This window comes from Agelaius phoeniceus, chromosome 9 (assembly GCF_051311805.1).
Source record: "Agelaius phoeniceus isolate bAgePho1 chromosome 9, bAgePho1.hap1, whole genome shotgun sequence".
NCBI lineage: Eukaryota > Metazoa > Chordata > Aves > Passeriformes > Icteridae > Agelaius > Agelaius phoeniceus.
The window spans coordinates 34,224,070-34,246,157 of record NC_135273.1 but is presented as its reverse complement, the minus strand read 5'-3'; the positions used below and the strand labels follow the sequence as shown (position 1 = coordinate 34,246,157).

The 22,088-nt window shown below is 48.6% G+C and overlaps 1 protein-coding gene across 1 annotated transcript in view; it reads left to right on the top strand.

Annotated features, from left to right (window-relative positions):
- Window positions 1–20,824, top strand: part of LOC129122953 (hexokinase-1) — a 39,233-nt gene extending 18,409 nt beyond the window's left edge. Inside the window, exons 5-18 of the mRNA XM_054637092.2 lie at window positions 1,696–1,791; window positions 3,473–3,572; window positions 3,658–3,841; window positions 4,010–4,165; window positions 5,788–6,021; window positions 8,883–9,187; window positions 9,693–9,841; window positions 9,942–10,061; window positions 10,931–11,026; window positions 11,736–11,835; window positions 14,032–14,215; window positions 15,952–16,107; window positions 16,779–17,012; window positions 17,703–20,824. Of these exons, the coding sequence (XP_054493067.1) occupies window positions 1,696–1,791; window positions 3,473–3,572; window positions 3,658–3,841; window positions 4,010–4,165; window positions 5,788–6,021; window positions 8,883–9,187; window positions 9,693–9,841; window positions 9,942–10,061; window positions 10,931–11,026; window positions 11,736–11,835; window positions 14,032–14,215; window positions 15,952–16,107; window positions 16,779–17,012; window positions 17,703–17,847 (2,259 nt within the window). The 3' untranslated portion in view covers window positions 17,848–20,824. The remainder of the gene's footprint in view (window positions 1–1,695; window positions 1,792–3,472; window positions 3,573–3,657; window positions 3,842–4,009; window positions 4,166–5,787; window positions 6,022–8,882; window positions 9,188–9,692; window positions 9,842–9,941; window positions 10,062–10,930; window positions 11,027–11,735; window positions 11,836–14,031; window positions 14,216–15,951; window positions 16,108–16,778; window positions 17,013–17,702) is intronic.
- Window positions 20,825–22,088: the final 1,264 nt, after the last annotated feature.

Genomic DNA, 22,088 nt, shown 5'->3' with positions numbered 1-22,088 from the left:
GCCGTGCTGGGGTTGTGGTTGTGAAGTTGAGTTGCCCTTGGGAAGGTTTGCTTAGCTGCATGATGAAAGGTGCTTGTTTGTGGGCTGGTTTGCTCCAGGCAGCTGGGATGGAGTCCTGCTTGTGTGGGGCAGGCAGCACGAGGGGAGCCATGGGGACACCTGAGCAGTGGCAGAGTGGAGCGGGGTAGTAACGAGACAGGGGTGGGTGTCTCTTGAGGAGGAAAGCCAACAACAAAAAAAATTACTGACAGTTATGCTGATGTGTTTTGAGTGTTTGTATATATGTTTTTTCTGGATTCTGTGGGCCAGGTTTGTTCTTGGATTGCTGCTTCTGTGAGGCTGTGCTTGCCTGGGTGCTGTTTTCTGTGCTTGGTGAGCAGAAGGAGACAAGGTGGTCCCTGTTTGCTCCAAGGGTGATAAGATGGGCACTGCATGGTTGGGCCCCACTTAACCCTGCTGCATTCCAAGGGCTCCTTTCTGCTGCCAAGGCTTTGCTGGTGAAGGAAAAATTCCTTCCAGCACAGTGGCCAGTCACGCTGAGAGGAGCTGCTCTTTGCCAGTGTGGTTTGACCAGTTTCTTATAAGAGTTTTGTGAAACAAGGTGCCCTTTTTGCCCATGAAAGCTGTGCCAGCTTTGCCCACAGTTTCCCTGCACAGCAGCACGGGGCTTTGCTGGGTTTCTAAATGGTGCCCACGAGGGCAGCACATTGGCAAAACTTACACAAACTGAGTTTGTGGTCGAGGGGTAGGAGAGTATCTCCTGGTCTGGAAAGAGCTGCCCTGACCCTCTGTTCCCTGTAGCTGTCTCAGTTTGGAGGGAAAATTTGATTTTGAAGCTGAGATATGGGCAAACATACACTTGGGCAATGGCTGCTTTTGCCTACAGGCTTCAGCTTTTTTGGGTTTTAGCTTCTTGGACTCCTGTTGTGGCAGATGTGAATATTGTGGTGGGTATGGAAAGCTGAGCTGGTTTGAGTTGTCTTTCTGTCAGTTGATTACTGTCAATACTCTTTGATTATTATTTACTTGTGCACTCAATGCTCTGATTCACACAGGAATTATGCAAATAGCAAAAAATCAGTGTAGTCATTACCTTGGGGGATTTGCAGGCTCTTCATGATGGTTTGCAGACAAGGAGTTCAATACCAGGATTTCCTTTTTTATCTGTGCTGTAAAGTAGGGACATGCATTGTTACATCTCCAGTTTTTTCATTTGCCTCAACCCATAAACACAATCCCACAGTTAAACAAGCTCAGACAGATGGGACTCCAGGCAGTGAATGTGCAGCAGCCTGATCCCCACTGCAGCTGAATCCTGGACATGCCAACATCATATCCCTGCTCTGTAGTCAGTCCTGTACAGTCAGCTTTTTCTGAAAGCAGTCTATTTCCATGGCCCAAAAGGATTAAATGGTTTTCCAAGAAAAACTGTCGAGGAGTAGCAGGGAGAAGAGTAGGCTGAAAATACAAAATGCAAACACACCATTTTCTAGCAAGGGAGGGGAAAAGGATTTTCCATCTTTCATCTCACTGTAATTAGGCTCTAAGACCACCAATTGTCTCAGGTTGGGTTGTTAGAGGACATGTGAGAAAAGAGACCTGAACATTCATTTGAGGTATAAAATCTTGTTTTTAAGGAAAAAGAAAGAAACCAGTATGTGTTTTATGTTGAATGTTGCTGTGTTGCTTTCTCAGGGTTTCCTGATAACCTGGACAAAGCGCTTCAAAGCGAGCGGAGTGGAGGGAGCAGACGTCGTGAGGCTGCTCAACAAGGCCATCAAGAAACGTGGGGTAAATTGCACTTCTTCTTCTCTTTTAGCTGTATCTCAGCTTTGGCAGGGACCACTCTTCATGTCACTCACTTGAGCAGGTGTTCTGAGTGGCGGTGGAGCTCTGCTTCCATGCATGAAAATGCGTGGGTTTGCTGGAGAAATGAGGCGGCGGCAGAGTTGCCGTGTGGAAGCTGTGATTTTCCTCACAGCACAGAGCTGAGTTGCTGTGTCGTGGCTTTTTGCTGGCAACCTTCAGTGATTTTATCACTCTTCAAAAACTCAAGAAGTGCTGTGTGGCAGTGCTGTGGCTTTTCAGTGATACCAACACGTTCCATTCCTGAGGAACTTGTTTCTTGTGGACTGGACTCAGCTGAGTTGTGCACCTGCTGTGCGTGGGAGCAGGAAAGGAGCTGATCAGAGGAGAAGGGGATTTCAGGCTCAGTGAGCTCTTGCTCCCTGCAGTTTCTCTGTGTTGACTTTATAGAGAGTGAAGGTGACCAGGTTGCTGATTTAAACAAATAAAAAGGCACTGAGCGTGAGAGGGAATGAATTTGGGTTTGCATAATGCTTGCAGCCAGGTCATATGTTGATTACTCAGCATCCAAAAATTCATTGGAAACTGTGAAGTATTTGCTTTCTTTGGGCAGTTGTGGACTCAAGCAAACCTGAATTTTGCCCTCACCAAACAACATTACTGAAGGCAGTTATTATCATTAGACTTGGCAGAATCTCACACACTGGAAAGGAATGGCTGCATGTAATTTATTTAATTACATTATTTTTGTTTGAAAATCTTCACTTGAAATAAAACACATTGATGTTTTAAATGAATCTATAAGAAATATTTTCTAGATTGACACCTCAAGCAACTGCTTCAAATCATTCCCTGATGTTTCAGTGCAAATCTCCTTCTCCCTCATGTATGGGCCTTTTCTTTCCTGCCTGTGTGAGAGCAGGGCTGTGCTCTCTAGAGTGATCCTGGTGCTGTTTTATTGCTTGCATTAGTCTGCTCTCACTGCCTTCTTGGGTACGTGGGATGGAGAGCTGGCAGACAGAACAGGGAATATTTTAAAAGATGAGCTGTGGTATTCAGACAGATTATTTGTCTCCTGTTCCTTGTGAAACTGGTGAGGAACAGGAGCAGCATTTTCCAGAGCAGCCCTGTGGCCCAAGCTGTTGGAATTTGAAATGTAGGGAATTCTCAGAACTTTTGGTCTGTAAGTCAAAGTTTAAAATTAAACACAGGATTTGATCTGAGACCTTGAGAAAGGCTCCTAAACTAAGGTGCTAGAAGCAAGAATGTGGATTTATAGTTTGAAGCAGAAACACCTTAAGCTAAGTAGAGGAAAGTTTAGAGTTTTAGAGTTTAAGATATAAAAATAAAAGTGGCTACAAGGGTAAAGAAGAAGTTTAGAATGCAATACTGTAGGTTTGTGTGTTACATGAGTCCATAAGATGAAATATTTAAAGATTGAGTCAGAAACATATATAGTGTTTTATTAGTCAATAAATCCTTAAAAGATCTTGTAACTAGGGGTCTTGTGACCTGAGCCATGCAGTGAAGATGTGAGCCAAACTCACCCTTCCTACCTACCTAGAAGATAAAAAAATAAACCCCATCATCAAAACCAACTCAGAGCTCCCATCTGTAACTCACTCTAAACTGCTTCCAACATGCCCCTACCCCTGTTGCTCCCCAGGACTACGATGCAGACATCATGGCTGTGGTGAACGACACCGTGGGCACCATGATGACCTGTGGCTTTGACGACCAGCGCTGCGAAGTCGGCCTGATCATCGGTAACGCTCCGGGCGGGCGCGGGGCTGCTCTGCTCTGCTCTGCCTGCCCGGCCCCCTCAGCACCTCCTGCTCTCCTTCCCCCCAGGCACGGGCACCAACGCCTGCTACATGGAGGAGATGAGGCACATCGACCTGGTGGAGGGGGACGAGGGCAGGATGTGCATCAACACCGAGTGGGGCGCCTTTGGGGACGACGGCTCGCTGGAAGACATCAGGACCGAGTTCGATCGAGAGATTGACCGTGGCTCCCTTAATCCTGGCAAGCAGCTGTGAGTCATTTGTGGATGTTTGTTTTCTGTTCTGTGCCCCATTTCCCTCTTGTGTTAGCAATTCTGCAGCTCAGTAAAGCTTTGCCTGTGGTGAAGCAAACCTCTGGCTGGGCTCTGCTTCCCAGCGTTGCCCATGGATTTGTGGGTGACTGCTGTCCTCTCCTGCAGGTTTGAGAAGATGGTCAGTGGGCTGTACATGGGGGAGCTGGTAAGGCTCATCCTGGTGAAGATGGCCAAGGAGGGGCTGCTCTTTGAGGGGAGAATCACCCCTGAGCTTCTCACCAAAGGGAAGTTTGAGACAAAGCATGTTTCTGCCATTGAAAAGTGAGTAATCTATCCCTTTTCACTCCTTGGGCTTCACAGTGACTCTGAATGTTAATTTTCCTGCTCTTTTTGCTTTGTGGGCAAGCATGTTGCACTGGGGGTGTCTGCCATTCCCCCAGCAGACAGTCTGTGCCCTCGTCCCCAAGATTTCTCCCTTCTTCTGTGTTGGGAGAACTCTAAATTCTGCCTGCCCATGCAGCTTTCAGGGTACGAGCTGCAGTACCTCTCTCACTGCTCACAGAGTTGCTACCCTGCAGCTAAACATGGGAGTGAGTTGGCTTAGTGCCTCCTAGCAAATGCTTGTGCTGCTCCTTGCTGTATCCCTGGGATTGCTGGGCAGAAGGAAAACAAGTGTGACAAGGCAGAGCATTCAGTCTCGTAGGCAGGGCCGGGTGCTGCACAGTGACCTCTGAGCTATGTGCCAGTTGGTTTCTTAGAGTGTCATCACCCCTTTGGTCAGTACTCACAGGCTCTTTCCCCCTGTGTTTTTAAAATTCACATCACTGGGATAGTTTGTACCATAGTCATTGGGCTGGATTTTCTTTTTGAAATGGCAAGTACAACTCCAAGAGAGCAGCCAGTAACTTCTATAATGCCTGTTCCTCCTGCCACAGTTTACTCCTCTCCCTGCAGACCATGTTGTCTGAACAGCTTTTCATGAAACTTTGGCTTTTCATTTGTTTTAACCACAGAGGTCTATGTTGTGGACCAAGGTAATGTTGAACAGCAGGGAGAAAAATGCAATTGTTGAGAAATTCAGTTATTAAGAGCAAAAATTTGCCCTGAAATCCCACCTTACTTCCTGAAGAGGCAGTTTGGTTATAAGTAGGGGGCACATGCCTGTGCAGCTTCCAATTTCTAGCTGGTGCTAGCAAGATGCAGGAGTCCTTAAAAAGATGTATGGAGTGCACTTAGGGATGACAAGATATATACCTGTTGTACTTTTGTCTGGGAAATGGCTGAGCTGGACAAGGAGAAGTTTGGCCAGATTTGCTCTCAGGCTGGATGCTAATGAGAAAAAAAAATGCAAGAGGCAGAGATTCAGTAGGGTTGTAAAAGCCTGAAAAGAGACCCGTTAGGATGAAATTGCTTAGGCAATCTTTGCTCAGGGTTTTGTCTTTCACACTGGGCTTAATTTATCAAGACAAGCAAGGGAATGAGTGTGAGATTACGTGTGTGCTCAGGCCTGTGCTGAATTGTGGGGCTGGTGCTTCATGCTTGAGAGAAGCCATTTGCAGTTTAAAGCATCACTGTAATGAAAAACCATTTTAATTCCTCCAGGTCCTCCCCGTGGTGCTGCTGCTGTGGTACCTGGAATTGCATTGTTTGTAGGTGGCATGTTTGCACCAGGAAACATGCTTTAGTTGGAAACATGCTTTAGTTGGAAACATGCTTTAGTTGGAAACATGCTTTAGTTGGAAACATGCTTTAGTGGAAAGCTTTTCCATCCGTGAATGAATGCACGTTCAGAGCGTTTTATTTCAAGCCTCATGGAGCGTTCTAGTCCAGATCTCTAAGAAATATTCTTTCTAACTTTCTCAAACCCCAGGCAGGCAGGGACACCCATGTTTGGATGTTCCTCAGTCCTGCAGCCCACTGAGGAGTCCCCTTTTGCTTTGCAGGAGCAAAGAAGGTCTGAACAAAGCCAAAGAGATCCTGACGCGGCTGGGGGTGGAGCCGTCCCACGAGGACTGCATCGCTGTGCAGCACGTCTGCACCATCGTGTCCTTCCGCTCGGCCAACCTGGTGGCCTCCACGCTGGGAGCCATCCTCAACCAGCTGAGGGACAACAAGGGCGTGGGCCGCCTGCGCACCACCGTGGGCGTGGATGGCTCCCTCTACAAGATGCACCCACAGTGAGTGCCCCTGCTCCTGCCACTGGCACTTCTCCTGCCATGGGCTCTGCTTTGCAAAGGGGTTGTCCCAGGGCATCACCCAGGTGGGCTCTGCTTTGCAAAGGGGTCTTCCCAGGGCATCACCCAGGTGGGCTCTGGTTTGCAAAGGGGTTGTCCCAGAGCATCACCCAGGCGGGCTCTGGTTTGCCTGTGATCCCAGAGCATCACCCAGGCAGGCTCTGGTTTGCCTGTGGTCTCAGGACATCACCCAGGGAGGCTCTGGTTTGCCTGTGGTCCCAGGGTCACCCAGGCAGCTGTGGTTTGCCTGTGGTCCCAGAGCATCACCCAGGTGGCCTCTGGTTTGCCTGTGATCCCAGGGTCACCCAGGTGGGCTCTAGTTTGCCTGTGGTCTCAGGCCATCACCCAGGTGGGCTCTGGTTTGCAAAGGGGTTGTCCCAGGCCATCACCCAGGCAGGCTCTGGTTTGCCTGTGGTCGCAGAGCATCACCCAGGGGGGCTCTGGTTTGCAAAGGGGTCATCCCAGGGCATCACCCAGGTGGGCTCTGGTTTGCCTGTGGTCCCAGGCCATCACCCGGGGGGCTCTGGTTTGCCCGTGGTCCCAGGCCATCACCCAGGTGGGTTCTGGTTTGCCTGTGATCCCAGGGTCACCCAGGTGGGCTCTGGTTTGCCCGTGGTCCCAGGCCATCACCCAGGTGGGTTCTGGTTTGCCTGTGGTCCCAGGGTCACCCAGGTGGCCTCTGGTTTGCCTGTGGTCCCAGGGTCACCCAGGCGGGCTCTGGTTTGCAAAGGGGCTGTCTCAGAGCATCACCCAGGTGGGCTCTGGTTTGTAAGGGGGTTGTCTCAGAGCATCACCCAGGTGGGCTGTGAGATGATGAACCCAAACTGTGGGCATGGGGGTTCAGGTCTGAGCTGGGGAGCTTGGGGGAAAGGAGAGAGGTCTTTTAAGTGAAGAAAAGAAGCAAAACCCTGAGTAAGTGGATACTGCAATGTCTGAGTAGATATCACCAAGAGACCTCTTGGGAGGAGAGTTTCTCTGTATAAAACACTACTTTGTGCCCATTGATTGGGCTGTGAGGAGACCTGCATTAATTCACCTTCACCTCCATTTCCAGTTCAATGCCCATTCCTAACCCTATTTTTGCCAGTCTTTTCTGAAGATACACTTGGAAACCAGGGGGGGAAAAGTAGTACTTAGATTTCTGTGGCCTTTAAAAAACCAGCTTTGTCCTGTTTTTCCCATCTTGAAAGCTACATTTTTAGTGAAACAGCTGTATAGATTTATGTAGAAATCAGAAAATTCTGTTCATGGGGAAACTTCTGAAAGGAGAAGTATGCTTAATGTTTCATTTTCAGTTTCTCATTATTTATTGAAAAAGATATTTTCCTCTGTTAAAGAAAACCATAGAACAGAAAAGTTTCCAAGAGTGCTGTTCTGACTAGCTTTTCCAGACTGGGCAAGGTCTGGGGATTGTTAAGATAAGGAACATGGACAATTTTGGTTTCCCACACCATCTAAACCATCGAGTTCAGGAGAGGACCCCAGCAGAGGGAATTGGAGCAGCATTGCAGCCAGGGAGTTTCTCCATCCAAGATCAGGTTCAGGGGATGAGACTGATGCTCTCCCCTGCTTTTTGCTGGTTTTGCTTAGAAATCAGGGAGGAAGAAATTAGAAATTCAGGAGGAAGGAGAAGTGGGGAAGAACTGCACTTCCCTGGCAGTTTTCCTTCTTGGCAAACTGTAGTTAGTTTGAGCATGGTGAGTTTGCCCGCTCCTCTTGCATTGGGTTGGTGTTGGCAGTGCAGATTTTGGGGGGCAGGGCAGTGCAGATTTTGGGGGGCAGGGCAGTGCAGATTTTGGGAGGATGTAGTGCAGATTTTGGGACTGGGCAGTGCACATTCTGGAGGGGATGCAGCGCAGATTTTGGTGGGGCAGCAGCACAGATTTTGGTGGGAAGGGTAGTGCAGATTTTGGGGGGTAGGGTAGTGCAGATTTTGGGGGGATGCAGTGCAGATTTTGGGGGGATGCAGTGCAGATTTTGGGGGGTAGGGTAGTGCAGATTCTGAGGGGTATGCAGTGCAGATTCTGGGGGGATACACCACAGATTTTGCAGGGAAGGGGCAATGCAGATTCTGGGGGGATGCAGCAGAGATTCTGGGGGGATGCAGCAGAGATTCTGGGGGGGGCAGCAGTGCGGATTTTGAGGGGGATGCAGTGCAGATTTTGGTGGGGAAGGGCAGTGCAGCTTTTGCGGGGGGAGCAGTGCAGATTCTGGGGGGGATGCAGTGTAGGTTTTGCAGGGAAGGGGCAGTGCAGATTTTGGGGGGGATGCAGCAGAGATTCTTGGGGGGTAGCAGTGCATATTTTGAGGGGGATGCGGTGCAGCTTTTGGTGGGGAAGGGCAGTGCAGCTTTTGCGGGGGGAGCAGTGCAGATTCTGGGGGGGGATGCAGTGCAGATTCTGGGGGGTATGCTGGGGGTATGCAGGGAAGGGGCAGTGCAGATTCTGGGGGGATGCAGCAGAGATTCTGGGGGGGGCAGCAGTGCGGATTTTGAGGTGGATGCGGTGCAGCTTTTGGTGGGGAAGGGCAGTGCAGCTTTTGCGGGGGGAGCAGTGCAGATTCTGGGGTGGATGCAGTGTAGGTTTTGCAGGGAAGGGGCAGTGCAGATTTTGGGGGGGATGCAGCAGAGATTCTGGGGGGGCAGCAGTGCAGATTTTGAGGTGGATGCGGTGCAGCTTTTGGTGGGGAAGGGCAGTGCAGCTTTTGCGGGGGGAGCAGTGCAGATTCTGGGGGGGATGCAGCGCCGATTTAGGGACTGGGCAGTGCAGAGGCCGGGCTTGCAGCCTCCCCTCCCCTCCCCGCAGGTACGCCCGGCGCTTGCACAAGACCACGCGGCGCCTGGTGCCCGACTCGGAGGTGCGGTTCCTGCTGTCGGAGAGCGGCAGCGGCAAGGGCGCGGCCATGGTGACGGCCGTGGCGTACCGGCTGGCCGAGCAGCACCGCCTCATCGACGAGACCCTGGCCGAGTTCAAGCTCACCCACGAGCAGCTGCTGCAGGTGAAGAAGAGGATGAGGGCGGAGATGGAGGCGGGGCTGAAGAAGAAGACTCACGACACCGCCAAAGTGAAGATGCTGCCCACCTTTGTGCGCAGCACGCCGGATGGGACAGGTAGAGCGCGCCCTCGCTGCGGTGGGGATGCTGGCTCGGCTGCAGCCCCAAAACTGGCTCCCATTTGTCAAAGCTGAGCAGATCTGGTGTAAGCAAAGAGGAGCCTGAGCTGTGCAAAGGAGGAGATCTCAGCGCTGGCCCCTGTGCCTGATCCTGTGTCCTTGCCTCAGGGTGCAAGCAAAGTCACAGCTTGAGGGGGGAAAACCACAGCTGGGATCATAAACTCAAACCCATATGACCCAAACCCAAAGTACCCATTATTTGGGTACTTTGCATTTCAGGGTGGCTGGCCTTCAGCTCTCTCTCGGGGAACAGTTGTGTGAGTCCTTTTCCCCTTGTTGATTTAAAGGAAAACAAAATAATCAGAGCAGCATCTGAAGGCCTCCTTTGATGAAGATCTTCCCAACTGAGTTTTTAGGAGATTTTCTATCAAAAAACTTTGAAAGAAGCATTTCTTCAGATTTTACTTATGGTTCTTCAAATATACATACACATTCTTTTACAGAGAATGGAGACTTTCTGGCACTTGATCTTGGAGGGACAAACTTTAGAGTTTTGCTGGTGAAAATCCGCAGTGGTAAAAGGAGAACAGTGGAGATGCACAACAAGATCTATGCCATTCCCATAGAGGTGATGCAGGGAACAGGAGAAGAGGTATTTGTGTTTTCCTTTGGCTGCACTGCTGCTTTTTAAGTAACTCCTTAAGAGCACATAACATGTACAACTTCAAATATTATGGCTTTTCTCTTCAAAGCTGTTTGATCACATCGTTACCTGCATTTCTGACTTCCTGGATTATATGGGAATAAAAGGAGCACGTCTTCCTCTTGGCTTCACCTTTTCCTTCCCTTGCAAGCAGACCAGTCTGGATGCTGTAAGTTCCTTAATATCTTTTCAATCTGCTTCTGTTCTTATGCCAGACCTGGTTTCTCTGCCTTCATGTCATCCACGTGACACTTACAGGAAGGTCACACAAGGGGAAGGTTCCTGTGCTGACCCTGACCAGTACAGCTGCTCCTATAAATAGTTCCTTTAAGGGTGGTAGTGCAAATGCTGCCTGTGGCTGTGACAGATAAGAGCATTTAAATTTTCCATGGTGGTCATAGCCCTTCTATAAGGCATTCTGTTTTTTCCAACTGTGTAAACCTGCTGGTCTGTGACACTTCCCTGATGCTGCAAGCAGTAAGCAAAAGTCCATCCCTGCTGCCAGTGCCTATTCACAGATGATCTTGTCTCACTGGATGGAGTGGTTGCACCAGAGTCTGTGGGCTGTGTCACCCTAAGGGTGACAGTGTGGCCTGCAGCACATCCCTGACAAATGACCTTGTGTTCTTTGCATTTACGTGTTCCATTTCTTCACTGCCACATCCTTACACCAACCTCTGCAGCTGTTAATAGTTTCCTGTGTACTTAGCTGGGGTTTCTTTTAAGAAAGGCATATTTTCTATAACACTTATTTGGGGTTTTTGAGTTTGTTGTTCCTGTCACCTCTTTTTTTATTTTTATTTTTTTTTTAGTTTGTTGCATTGCTCTGGAAATTTAGAGCCCAATTGCAATTAGTTGTTTTAGATGCAAATTCAACATACTGAGGAGATTGAGGAGATAGTCCTTTCACAGAAACTCTTCTGTAAAACATGACACTAAAGTGATGCTTTACAGAAGAGTTTGAGTATTTGAGATGTTAAGTATACAGAATAACATCTGAGTCCTAACAACTTGATAACCTCTTTTCTTGCTTTATAGGGTATCCTTCTCAATTGGACAAAAGGCTTCAAAGCTACAGACTGTGAGGGAGAAGATGTGGTATATTTACTTAGAGAAGGAATTAAAAGAAGAGAGGTGATTTTTCTTTCTTTTTTTTCCTCATTCTGTTCCTGTCCAGACTTGACAGACCTTGTGGGTCAGGCTGGCTCCCTCTCACAGGATCTGTGTGCCTTGTAGACAGAGGCTGTGCTTCCTGTCTTGCACAGAAAATTGTTTTTCCCCAGAGGCTTCTGACTTTCCACATTTGCCAGAACTTTCAAGGCTTCTTTCAAACTCTGTGGAAATTTCCCCATGCATGGAGAAAGCAGGAGTTTTCAAAGTGGTGACTGTAGGAATGCACCTTGGTGCACCCTAAATGACAGTTTTCTCCTCCTCTTCTTGATCTTGAAAAAGCCTCAACCAGTTTAGCCAAAACTTTCTAGGAAGGGAAGAAAAATAGCCTGAGAAAGGTGTTAATTTTGCACAGATTTTATCAGCCAGTGAAAAGGAAGTCTTAAAAGCTTTGTTACTGGAATTGCTACACAACTGCTGTGATACTGAATGTTTATACCATGTGCCTATGTAAAAGATGTGTGCTTAAACGTGCTTAAGCCAGGGATAAATTTCATTCTGAAGACAGTCTGTCACAGGTAGAGCACATTAGATTCCTGGTTTTGCATGTGTGAAATGAGGCTGGTGATTTCAGTTGTTTCCAGTGTGTTTCTACATCATCCCCTTTGGTGGGAGGGACTCACTGCTATTTTCTCACTGCTATTTTCTCACTGCTGTTTTCTCTCTCCCAAAGGAATTTGACTTGGATGTGGTGGCTGTGGTGAATGACACAGTGGGCACAATGATGACTTGTGCTTATGAAGATCCAAACTGTGAAATTGGGCTCATTGTAGGTACGTGTTAGAGCTGCTTTTTATTAAACAGCACATTCCACACATCTGCCTGTGTTCTCATGGAGGCATCCCTATGGTTAACTGAAAATAAAGCTAGGATTTCTAGGAGTAAAAGAGAGCAAAATTCAACAGCCAGCTTACTTCTGTCCACAATCAGTCAAGATGAGCAGAGGCTGTGATGCACAATAAATCCTGCCTGTTTTATCTGATAAAGGCACGGGAGGAGAGGGGAGGAGAGCAAATATGGGCCGAGGGAGCCTCAGTAACTCCTGTTAGGTTAGCCTGTCAGAGTGTCCCTGCTGGGGTGCTCTGGTGGCCCACAGCTTTCTTCAAGCCAGTGGTTGTCAATAGAGGACACAAAACAACACAATGTGTTCACACTGCTGTTTTCAAGGTGAAAAAAGGGAAGTTTCTTTTCTGACTCTAACATTTATAGATTTTCAGAAGTGACAGTGGATTGGAGGGTGAAAGTGCCACCTCTCCAATGACACTGGACAAACAGTCAATCAAATTTTTCCTTTTCTATAAAAGAATGCAAAACTATAAGTTATTTACAAAAAGTATGTGAAAAAATTTGTTACAAGATCGTAAACATCAGAAAGCTTAGAAAATCTTAAAAAATCAGGGCGACAAGTGGTCTCTCAGAATAAAGCTGCAGAGTGCAGCCACAATTCCCAGATGGCATATGCTGGAGAGCTGTGACAGCCTGAGCACAGTGACACAGCTCCCTTACCAGCAGTGAGACAGCTGAAGGAATTCCATGGGCTGCTGCCTTTGCAAATGCCACGCTTGGGCAGCCTGAGTCATGGGGCAGTGATGAATTCCCAGAGCTCTCCAGAGGAATGAGTTTTCCATGGGAGGGAAGGGGACAAGGCACCTGCAAGCTTTAGGAGTGCTCTCAGTTGGAAGGTGGCTTGTAGGAAAATCAAACCCCACCAATTTCTCCTGCAGACAGCTGGAAAGTGTCCAGGATGAGTCAGCAGGGTGCAGTGTGGGTAGGAAGCCGTGCCTGAGCAGCTCCATGGTGGCTGTTTGCAGGAACCAGAGCTCCCTGCAGGAAGGACAGCGTGTCCTTGGGGTGCTCACACACCCCCTGGGGACTGTCCACTGCAGCCCTGCCAGAGCTGCTGTGCAGCCAGCGTGTCTGTGTGCAGAGCAGCCTGTCACAGGGGCCTGGGCACCGCTGGGATAATGGGAACGAGAGCCCCAGGCTCTGACAGCTCCCTCTGCCCTGCCTGGCTGACAGCACCTGAGGGAGCCTGGGCACTGCTGGCAATCTACAGTTGGGTTTGCTCTGGTTTGCTCCTGCAAACCTGGCTCTCAGCCTGCAAACCCAGACATTCCCCCTGCCAAGCCCTGTGCTGGGGCTCAGCTCTCCTGCAGCAGGGGAGTACTGTGGGAGGATCTATTTTAGCTCAGACTGTATTGATGTAATTCCCTAAAAACATAGCAAAGGAAAACAGACGTGCTGTAGCAACTGGTATATCATCTGGGATGCAGGATTTGATGAGAGTTTAAGTAACTTCAAGAGAACTTTTGCCCTGGTAGCAGCTAAAGCTGCCTCTCTTTACTAATAAAGCTTTTCTCCCTAAAGACCTCTGTGTATGTGGAGCACTTTGCCACACTCCTTAGGATCATTTTTGAAGAAATATCACATATGGCCTCATCTCAACTTGGAAGTAACCTTCCTGCTGGAGAAAATGAGCAATTAAAATCAGAAAACCTCCCAAGCAATCAGCTGGTAAAACCCCTGCTGCCTCAGAACTTGCTGAGGTTTCCAGTTCAGCATATTTTCCCCTGAATTCTGTGGATGTGTGGGCTTTGTGGAAGGTGTTCCCAATTGCAAAATCCAGCTGTCTGCTTCCTGAGGTTTTGGGCTCAGAAGTGTGTGAGGTTTTGTGTGCTGAAAGGGCTGCCCTGCTCTTCCTCCCTGCAGTGTGGGACCCTCAGCCCAGCTGGCCTGGGTGAGCTTCCTCTCTGAGTCTCCCTGAGCAATGCACCACAGGAGTCCTGTTCTCCTTCAGTTTAGGGCTGTTGAAGAGTCGGGGTTTGGGTTTTTTTGTGGTGTTTCATATGATGATTCAACTACTTCTTTCAGAAAGAACCACATTCAAGATCCACCAGAAGGTTTGTCAGGTGTGGCTTTAGCATTGTTTTGTTCCAACCAAAGATAACCTGAGTGTTTGTTTGTTTCAGGAACGGGCAGCAATGCCTGTTACATGGAGGAGATGAGGAACATAGAGATGGTGGATGGTGAGCAGGGCAGGATGTGTGTGAACACGGAGTGGGGAGCCTTCGGGGACAACGGCTGCCTGGACGACATCAGGACAATATATGACAAAGCAGTCGATGACTTCTCCCTGAATGCTGGCAAGCAGAGGTACTGCAGCACAAATGGGTGCTGGGCCTGTCAGCCAGGCTGCCTTAAGTGCTTTTAATTCAGAACTGGTTTCTCCCAGCTGAGAAAAGAGAGGTTGAGAGTGGAAAATGACTGCAGTCCTGCTATCCTGTGGGATCTCCCCTTTCTGTGCTTTTCCTGGACACTGTTTTTTTGTGACTTATTTGCTGCCATGGGGACTCCACAGCAGGGCTTTTGGTGAGGACTTCAAAAGTCTTGAAATTATGAAGTGACCCTTTTTCTTCTCATCCTGTGCTGTATGGAGGGGGATAAGATGGCTAGTCATTCTTTTTCTCTGGGTCTCAGGTTAATCTCTTTTAGATGAACTCTCTTTGTAGAGGGCTGTGCCTGTGGCAGTCCTGAACTCACACCAGCTGGCGTGGTTAAAGCTTGGAGCTGCTCACTGGAAAGCAGTCAGGAGCTCTCAAGCAGTTGCAGCCAGCTCTTGTTTCAGACAATTTTCTGGATGGGATAGGTCATGTTAGAGGGCCTGCCTTTCTTGCTTCTGGAGTTTGGTCCCCTTTTTGGGGCCCAGCTTTTGTTTGGGCAAGTGCTTCCCTGTCCTCTTCAAGAAAAACTTGACAAGGAGGTGTACCCAGTACCTAGCACTGATAAAACTGGTCTGAGACTGTTGCTTGCTAGGACTACAAACTTTCATCATTTCTTTGCAGCAGTGCTTTGATGCCAGGAGCTTTTAAAAAGATTTTGTGACTAGAATAAATCTGCCCACAAAAACCTGAGGAATACAGACAAGCTGGCAAGTCCCACGGGAAGCTCTTTAGAAGCTGAGGCTCAAACAGACCCAGAGGGGCAGACGTGGAGCGAGCCTGATGCTGCAGCAGAGTTGGCATGGAGTAAGCAGCCAAAGGCAGTACTGGAGACTGCCAGGGGAATAATTTATTCCAGAGATAGGCACTCAGGAGGGAGGACACTTGCTGGGTACAAGCGGGTACAAGCTTGAGAGAGCTCAGGGTATTAAATGGACTGCATGGCCTGCTTCCAGCAGGATGGCGTGCTGGGCTCTGCTCAGTCCAGGGCACAAACCCTGCTGTGGAGCTTCAGGAGGTGAAATAAAGGATGCATCACTGAATGCCCTTCTCAGGAAATTGGGCTGTTCAGTTCTTGTTGGTAAGGACACAACTTACAGACCCCAAAATGCTCCATTCAAAGCAGGAGAGGATGGAGAGCAAAACATAGCTGAGACCTTCTGACAGAAAAAGCTCAGTGGCTCCATACAGCAAAATTACAGGGAAACCACAGTCACTGCAAATGCAGTGTTTTAAAGGGAGTCCTGTGCTTAAAAACCATCCCTGTGCAAGATAAAGGATGGGAAAAACCATATCCAGCGTGCTCACAGGACCACTGACCTGCAAGTTGGCAATCTGGTGGTCCAGGGTTGGTTTATGCTCCTCAGTTAATTCAAGCACCTGGTTTCCAATAGGCAACCAGTTGTCCCAAAACTGTCTTGAACCCCTCTCAGCCTCCAACTCTGCACACAGGACCCAAGTTTCCCACTTCCAGTCTTGCCTCAGGGTAGAGAGAGGAAATCTCTTCTACCTGCAGACCTCTGTCTAGCACAGGATAAGGAGAGTCCCAGGAGTGATGCTTGGCCCTGGTACCTGCAGCCCTCTGTGCACAGGACACCTGGCTGATAATGATGCTGCCTTTGCAAACATGGGTAGGCTCCCTCTGAGCTGGACTGCTGTCTTTGCTTGCAGGTATGAGAAAATGATCAGTGGGATGTACCTGGGGGAAATAGTTCGCAATATTTTGATCGACTTCACCAAACGGGGTTTCCTGTTCCGAGGCCAGATTTCAGAGACACTGAAGACCAGGCATATCTTTGAAACCAAGTTCCTTTCTCAGATTGAGAGGTAAGAGCACTGCAGGGGAGGTGAAATAGTGTAGTAGTGTTCATCTGGTGATGCTGCTGGATGGGAAGGAGAGCTGGAGAGCATTGCTTGCTTCTCTGGAGAGAATTTGGGTTTCAGCCTGTGTGTGTGTGCAGGAGGATTCTTTACAATATCAGCTGAATTTCTAGCAATGCTCACTTCTAAACCCTGGGAAGGGCTGTCAAGGATTCCCTGATGCTATCATTTTATTTCCTTGTTTGGAAATCAAGCCATTTTCCTGGGCCCCTTGTGTGTGTTTAGCTGCAGTTGTGGAATTGAATGAGCACTAGCTGAGTGAGCACTGCTTACTGCATGTTTTTGTGCTTTTATTGCTTGGACTCTGTATTTTAAAGCAATCTCTGAGGCTTCATGGGGGAAAAACACCCCAAGGTCACTGCTAAAAGTATTTTCCTGGAGTGCCCCATGGTAAGAAAAGAGAAGGGGAGGCAGTGCAGAGCTGGACTTGGAGCCTGTGTTGCTGCTTGCCCCCCTGTCCTGCCCTGCAGCACAGTGCAGGGGTGACTGAATTTCCCTTCCCTGGGGTCACTTGTGCTGTCAGGAGAGGCTGCTGCCTGGGCTGGGTGCACCATCAGTGCTGTGGGGTTTATGGCTTGACTGAGGGAAAGCTGTGACACGGTGTTCTCCTCCCACAGTGACAGGTTAGCCTTGCTGCAGGTGAGAACCATCCTCCAGCAGCTAGGGCTCAACAGCACCTGCGACGACAGCATCATCGTCAAGACAGTCTGCGGGGCGGTGTCGAGGCGAGCAGCCCAGCTCTGTGGGGCTGGAATGGCTGCCATTGTAGATAAAATTAGGGAGAACAGAGGGTTGGAGCGCCTGGAGATAACGGTTGGTGTGGATGGAACTCTCTACAAACTCCACCCACAGTGAGTGTTTGCCTTCTCAGCTTTTGTTTGTGCCTTGTGTGTGTGTCCTTTCTCCTGATGCTCCCAACTGGACTCTCTCACTTGCTGGGATAAGAGCCAGGGGAAAAAATGTCTTAATCAGGGGGCTCAGGGCTTTCTGAAGGGCAATGAGAGGATCAAGAATGGCTTGTGAAAGATTCTTGGGGTGGTGACAAACTGCAGGGGACACAGCTTGCCGAGTGAGTTGGAAGCTCTGTAGCAAGGAAGGGATCTCTTGGCTCTGGATAGGCAATGACAGAGCAGTGCTGAAATGCCTGGTGCCTCTTTGGAGGATGTCTCTGTTCAGTGTCCAGCGGAGAAGGGCTGCTGCAGAGCAATGCAGGTGAGGGCAGGAGTCTAAAAGAGCTGGGGGCAGGAGCAGAAGAGAACTAGTGTGCATGAAGGAAGATGGGTGGGAAGGAGAGGACTTATGTGGTCTGCTCTTTTCCCTTTGCTGTGGATTAGTGATCCCAGTTAACCTCACACAAAACAGGCGGGGCTGGGATGCAAGGGCTTTTTTCCTGTAACTCCTACTGCTCCCAGGTTTCAAATCCACCCTGGTTTCCAACATTTTACTTCTTAGCCTGATGAAAGGGGCCACAAATGCCCATGGCAGTGCTCCACAGTTGCTGCAGGACCTTCCTCACTCACTGCCCTTGTTTGCTTTCACAGCTTCTCGAGGATCATGCACCAAACAGTCAAAGACCTGGCACCCAACTGCGACGTGACCTTCCTGCTGTCGGAGGACGGCAGCGGGAAAGGGGCAGCGCTCATCACAGCCGTGGGATGCAGGCTTCGTGAGGCTGAGCAGAACTGAACTCCACAACCCTGGCCTCAATTCTGTCTTGTGTTTCTCATAAAGCAGCGACTGCATAGTCAGAACTGGTAAAAAACTCAGAACTCACTGCTTTATCGGGGGAAAAAAAAAATTACAACTAATGACATAAAAAAAAAATAGGATACAAGATAGAATGTGTGCTCTTAATAATCTCCTGTTTCTGGACCCCAATCTGCATGTTTCTTACTCACCTTGTTGGTACCTTCCCCATCTGTAGGTCATGGAAAAAAAAAAACAGTCTATAATTTCTGCAGTTGTCAAAAATCAGTTGTTGTCTGAGACGAAATTGCCCCCAAGTGATGTGCGTTGAGAGCTCCCGTTGCATCGTACCAAATGTGTTCTTTGCAGCATCCCTGTTAAGCACACTGCCAGCACGCTGACCACCAGAGCTGGGTGTTGATGCTTTTAAGTGAAGGGGAAGCAACAGTTCCCTCCTGCATTATCTACCTGCTGTTGTTTCGTCTCAAGCGGTTGTGAAAACATTTTGGTGTGTCAGCACCGTGCACGCACGTAACTCTGTAGTGGGACTTGACACCACGACTTACTCGCTTCCTTGATGCCTCCTGTCATGGTGAAAGTAAACACCCTTGTCCCACAGACCTGGTTCCACTGGTATTCCCCATTGCTTCTGTGAGTAGTGTTGTGTTCCTGGGCGAAATCCGTCACGTTTTGGCGAGAAATCCCTAAAGAGAGGTTGGTGACTGGGGTAATCCAAATCTCCAGACCTGCCAATTCGATAGATCTGTGCTCCCTACACGGCTGTGCTGTGTTCTTCTGTCAAAGGGTTCTTAGAGAAAATAGTTCCTGTCTCTTCTTGTTAGTCTAGGTCGGGGCACTGCAGCTGCCCTTCCACCAAACCTGCAGCTCAGCCGCGTCCCCCGGATGCGCCTGCTTCCGTCTCTCGCCTTAAATGGGTATTTGCTTCCACACAGAGCTTTAATCTGTAATGCTGTCCAGCAGTCACTCAGAACACAGACACCCAGCCAGAGTTAGTGCACAGAAAGGAAGAGGAAGGTTTGATCTTGTGTTTTGATCTTGCCTTTGAGGAGCTGGGTGCGTAAACAACCCAAAAAGCCAAAATTGGGTGCAGCTTATTTGAAGGATGAAGGCAACAGCAGATCATTTACACATGGTGTACCCTGTCCTCTGTCCAGTCAATGCCATTATTATATTTCCATCACTTAAATTGAGAAGCAGTTAGGAAGGTACATCTTGAGTAACATTTGTAAGTCATGCCACTTTCTGCAAGGAGGGAGACCACACAGTTAGTCCTTAATTCCCACTCTTCTACCAAAAATGAATTTGAGATGTCCACATGGTTTTCCCTGCTGCCTTTTCCTGCAGAAAGTAGATGGAGATTTGCAGGCTGCTCTTCTCTGCTCTCGTTCCACTCCCTAAGATTTGGATTGCCCCTACCTATCGATAACATTTCAATATGCATTATGGTGCACCGTGAGTGAATGTTGTAAAGTAACCTGTAAGTCACAAACAGTCATTGCAGCTTTAAGTGTGTGTCTACCTGAAAAATTGCATGCCTAACTGGTTTTGCAAAGGTAGAGGGTCTTTTTACTTTGCACACTAGTAGCTCCGGTACTAGTGTTACGTGATACTTGTGAAAATATTAAACTTTTTTGATGTGCGTTAACTGGTGTTTAGTGGTTCTTTCTGGAAGAGGTGCTGTTGGCTGGTGGCTTAGTGCTTTGGGAAGAGCTATTGTGTAGGGAGAGCTGCAACCTAATCCCAGTGGTGCCTGTGTTTTGTGTGTGTGTTTTTATTCCCGGGCATTCGGGGTCAGATTCACACAGGTCCCCGTGCCTCGTGTTTCCTAACGTAGTTCAGCAGAGGCACAGCGCTGACAGCGCCCAAATCTTAGGGGCCCTGTGGCTTGTCTGGGTGCCCCTGTCTTGTGCAGGGGGATCTGTGCTGCAGGAAAGCCTTGGGGTGCTGCACTGAGGGCGGTGTGGTTTCACTAGGCTGTGAGGGACTGGTGAGCTCCCTGTGTGTGTAGGGTTAACGCCGGCTCAGTCCCGGTGTCAGGTGCTCTGCAGCCCTGGCTGGCACAGCCTGTGATGGGGCTGTGCTAGATGAAAGCCCCTATTGCGTACACTAAAGCTGTGCTTCTCCAATAACACGTTTTATGTTACAGCTTGAATAGTCTCTGACAGCCTTGATGTGCAGCTATGACCCCAAACAGGAGACAGAAGAAGGTGAGAAACTTTTTTGGGCACAGGGGACACGTTGCATTTGAATTGCTTGGAGGTTTGCAGATCTTGTGCCTGCCGCCGGCAGTGCTGTAGGGGTGGTGTGAGCCATGCCTGGGGACCTGGCTCTGGAGCTCTTTGGCACCTGAGGGCCAGGCTCAGAGCAGGATAGAGGGTGAAGGAGAAGTGGAAGTTAAACTTGGTCTCAGGGTGACTGTGGATTTTGGAGATGCTGGCATAGGTCGTTTTGTTTATTGGATCCAGCTCATAACAAATAGGGAGTGAGTTTGTGTTTCTAACTTTTCCTACCGTGGACCATAGTTGATGTGCTTGGTAAGACAAGAATGGCAGTTCTTTTCCAAAGGGAGACATGGTGGGATTTCCATTTCCAGACTACTTCTTACCCCTAGGAAACTGTTCCAAGTGAATCACAAGCTATAACTGTCTGAAGAAATGTCTCCAATGTTACCCAATCAATGACTGAGATGTCTTTCTTAAAGCTTTTAGGCTTGGTGAATAAAATCACAGTCCTCTTAACTGTTAAGCTGTAATTACTGCAATATGAACACAAGAATCTTATATTTCCTGGGGAAAAGACCATTTGCATACCACTGTTGTAATGTCATCTGCTCCTTACTCCTCTGGGGTTCTCTCAGAAGCCTTTTGAATGGGTTTTAAAACAAGCAGACCTTGTTTTGTTTTGTTTTCTTAAGAAAATAGCAGAAGGCAAAATAAAGTGTTTCTGAACTTCTGAACCCCGTTCTGTGCTTTTTGTTCATTCCTTTGCCATAAAAATGAGATTCTTCAAAGTGTTTTTCTTTACTGACTGCAGGGACTCTTTGCTACTTAGAGCACAAGTGAACATGCAGGGGAGGGATTTATTGCCAACCTGGAGGTCTTTACTGCTGTGTGGCATTTAACCCTGTCTATATTTATTAATGGAGAATTGCATGTACTTACCATGGGGCATGACTCATGTATCACAGGAATAACGAGGCCTGCCGTGTAACAAGGGCTTGGAGCATCTCTGCTTCCTTAACTGTAGCTGTTTCTATGGGATAAAACCTCAGGATCTGCACTGTGAGTCCACCAGGGCACAGAGAATTCCTTTTGCAACCTGAAGAAATCATCCTCTGCTTTCTGCTCTCAACAAGAGAAAGAGATGCCTCGAGTGTCAGAAAACATCAGTGCCAGCCAGGGACTGCACAGGGATGCACTGGCAGCACGTGTGTGACTCTGGGGCACCTGGAACAGGCTCTGGCTGGATGTTCAGGTGTGATGGAAGAGGGAGGGGGAAGCTGGGATGCTCAGGATAGGCCTGTTTAATCTAAAAAGCTCTGCATTAGAAAGCTGCAGAGTTTAAAGGCCTTAGACTCACAGCAGCTGGGCAGGGGGAGTGCAGCTCACATATATCAGATACTGAGCTCTGTGAGTAGCTGTCCTTCAGTTCCCCAGAGCAGGAGTCTCTGCCTGGTCCCAGCCATGTGTGCCTGGCAGAGCATCCCTCCCAAAGGGTTTTCAGTCCCACTGGCAGAGTGACTTGGTGACATTTACCAATTTTTGGTGGCTGGCCTAAATGCCACCAAAAATTGGTAAATGCCTCTTGCTGCTCTCCCTCTGCCCAGCACACACTCCAGCAGGGCAGCTGTGGGAAGAGCAGGCTGGCCTGGGGAGAGGGCTGGCCAGGTGGACTGGAATGATTTAAAATTGTGAACCTTTTCAGAGGAACCTGGGCTCTCTTGTCCAAACTGTGGGACAAGTTTGTTGAAATAATTGTTCTCCACAGGGCCAGGGAGGTGGAGAAGTGAAGAACATATATCTCATACCTGTATTGGAGCAGGCTTGGGAAAATCGTATCCCTGAGTACTCTTTAGTTCAAGCCATGAATGCTTTCTCTGGATTTACTGCAGAATTTAAGCCTGGCAGCACTTTGTAGTTTGGCTTTCACTGAGCAAAGCAGAATATTTCAAATAACTGGATCTTGTCAACCTCACAGGAGCTTTTTAGTTGATAAGGTAT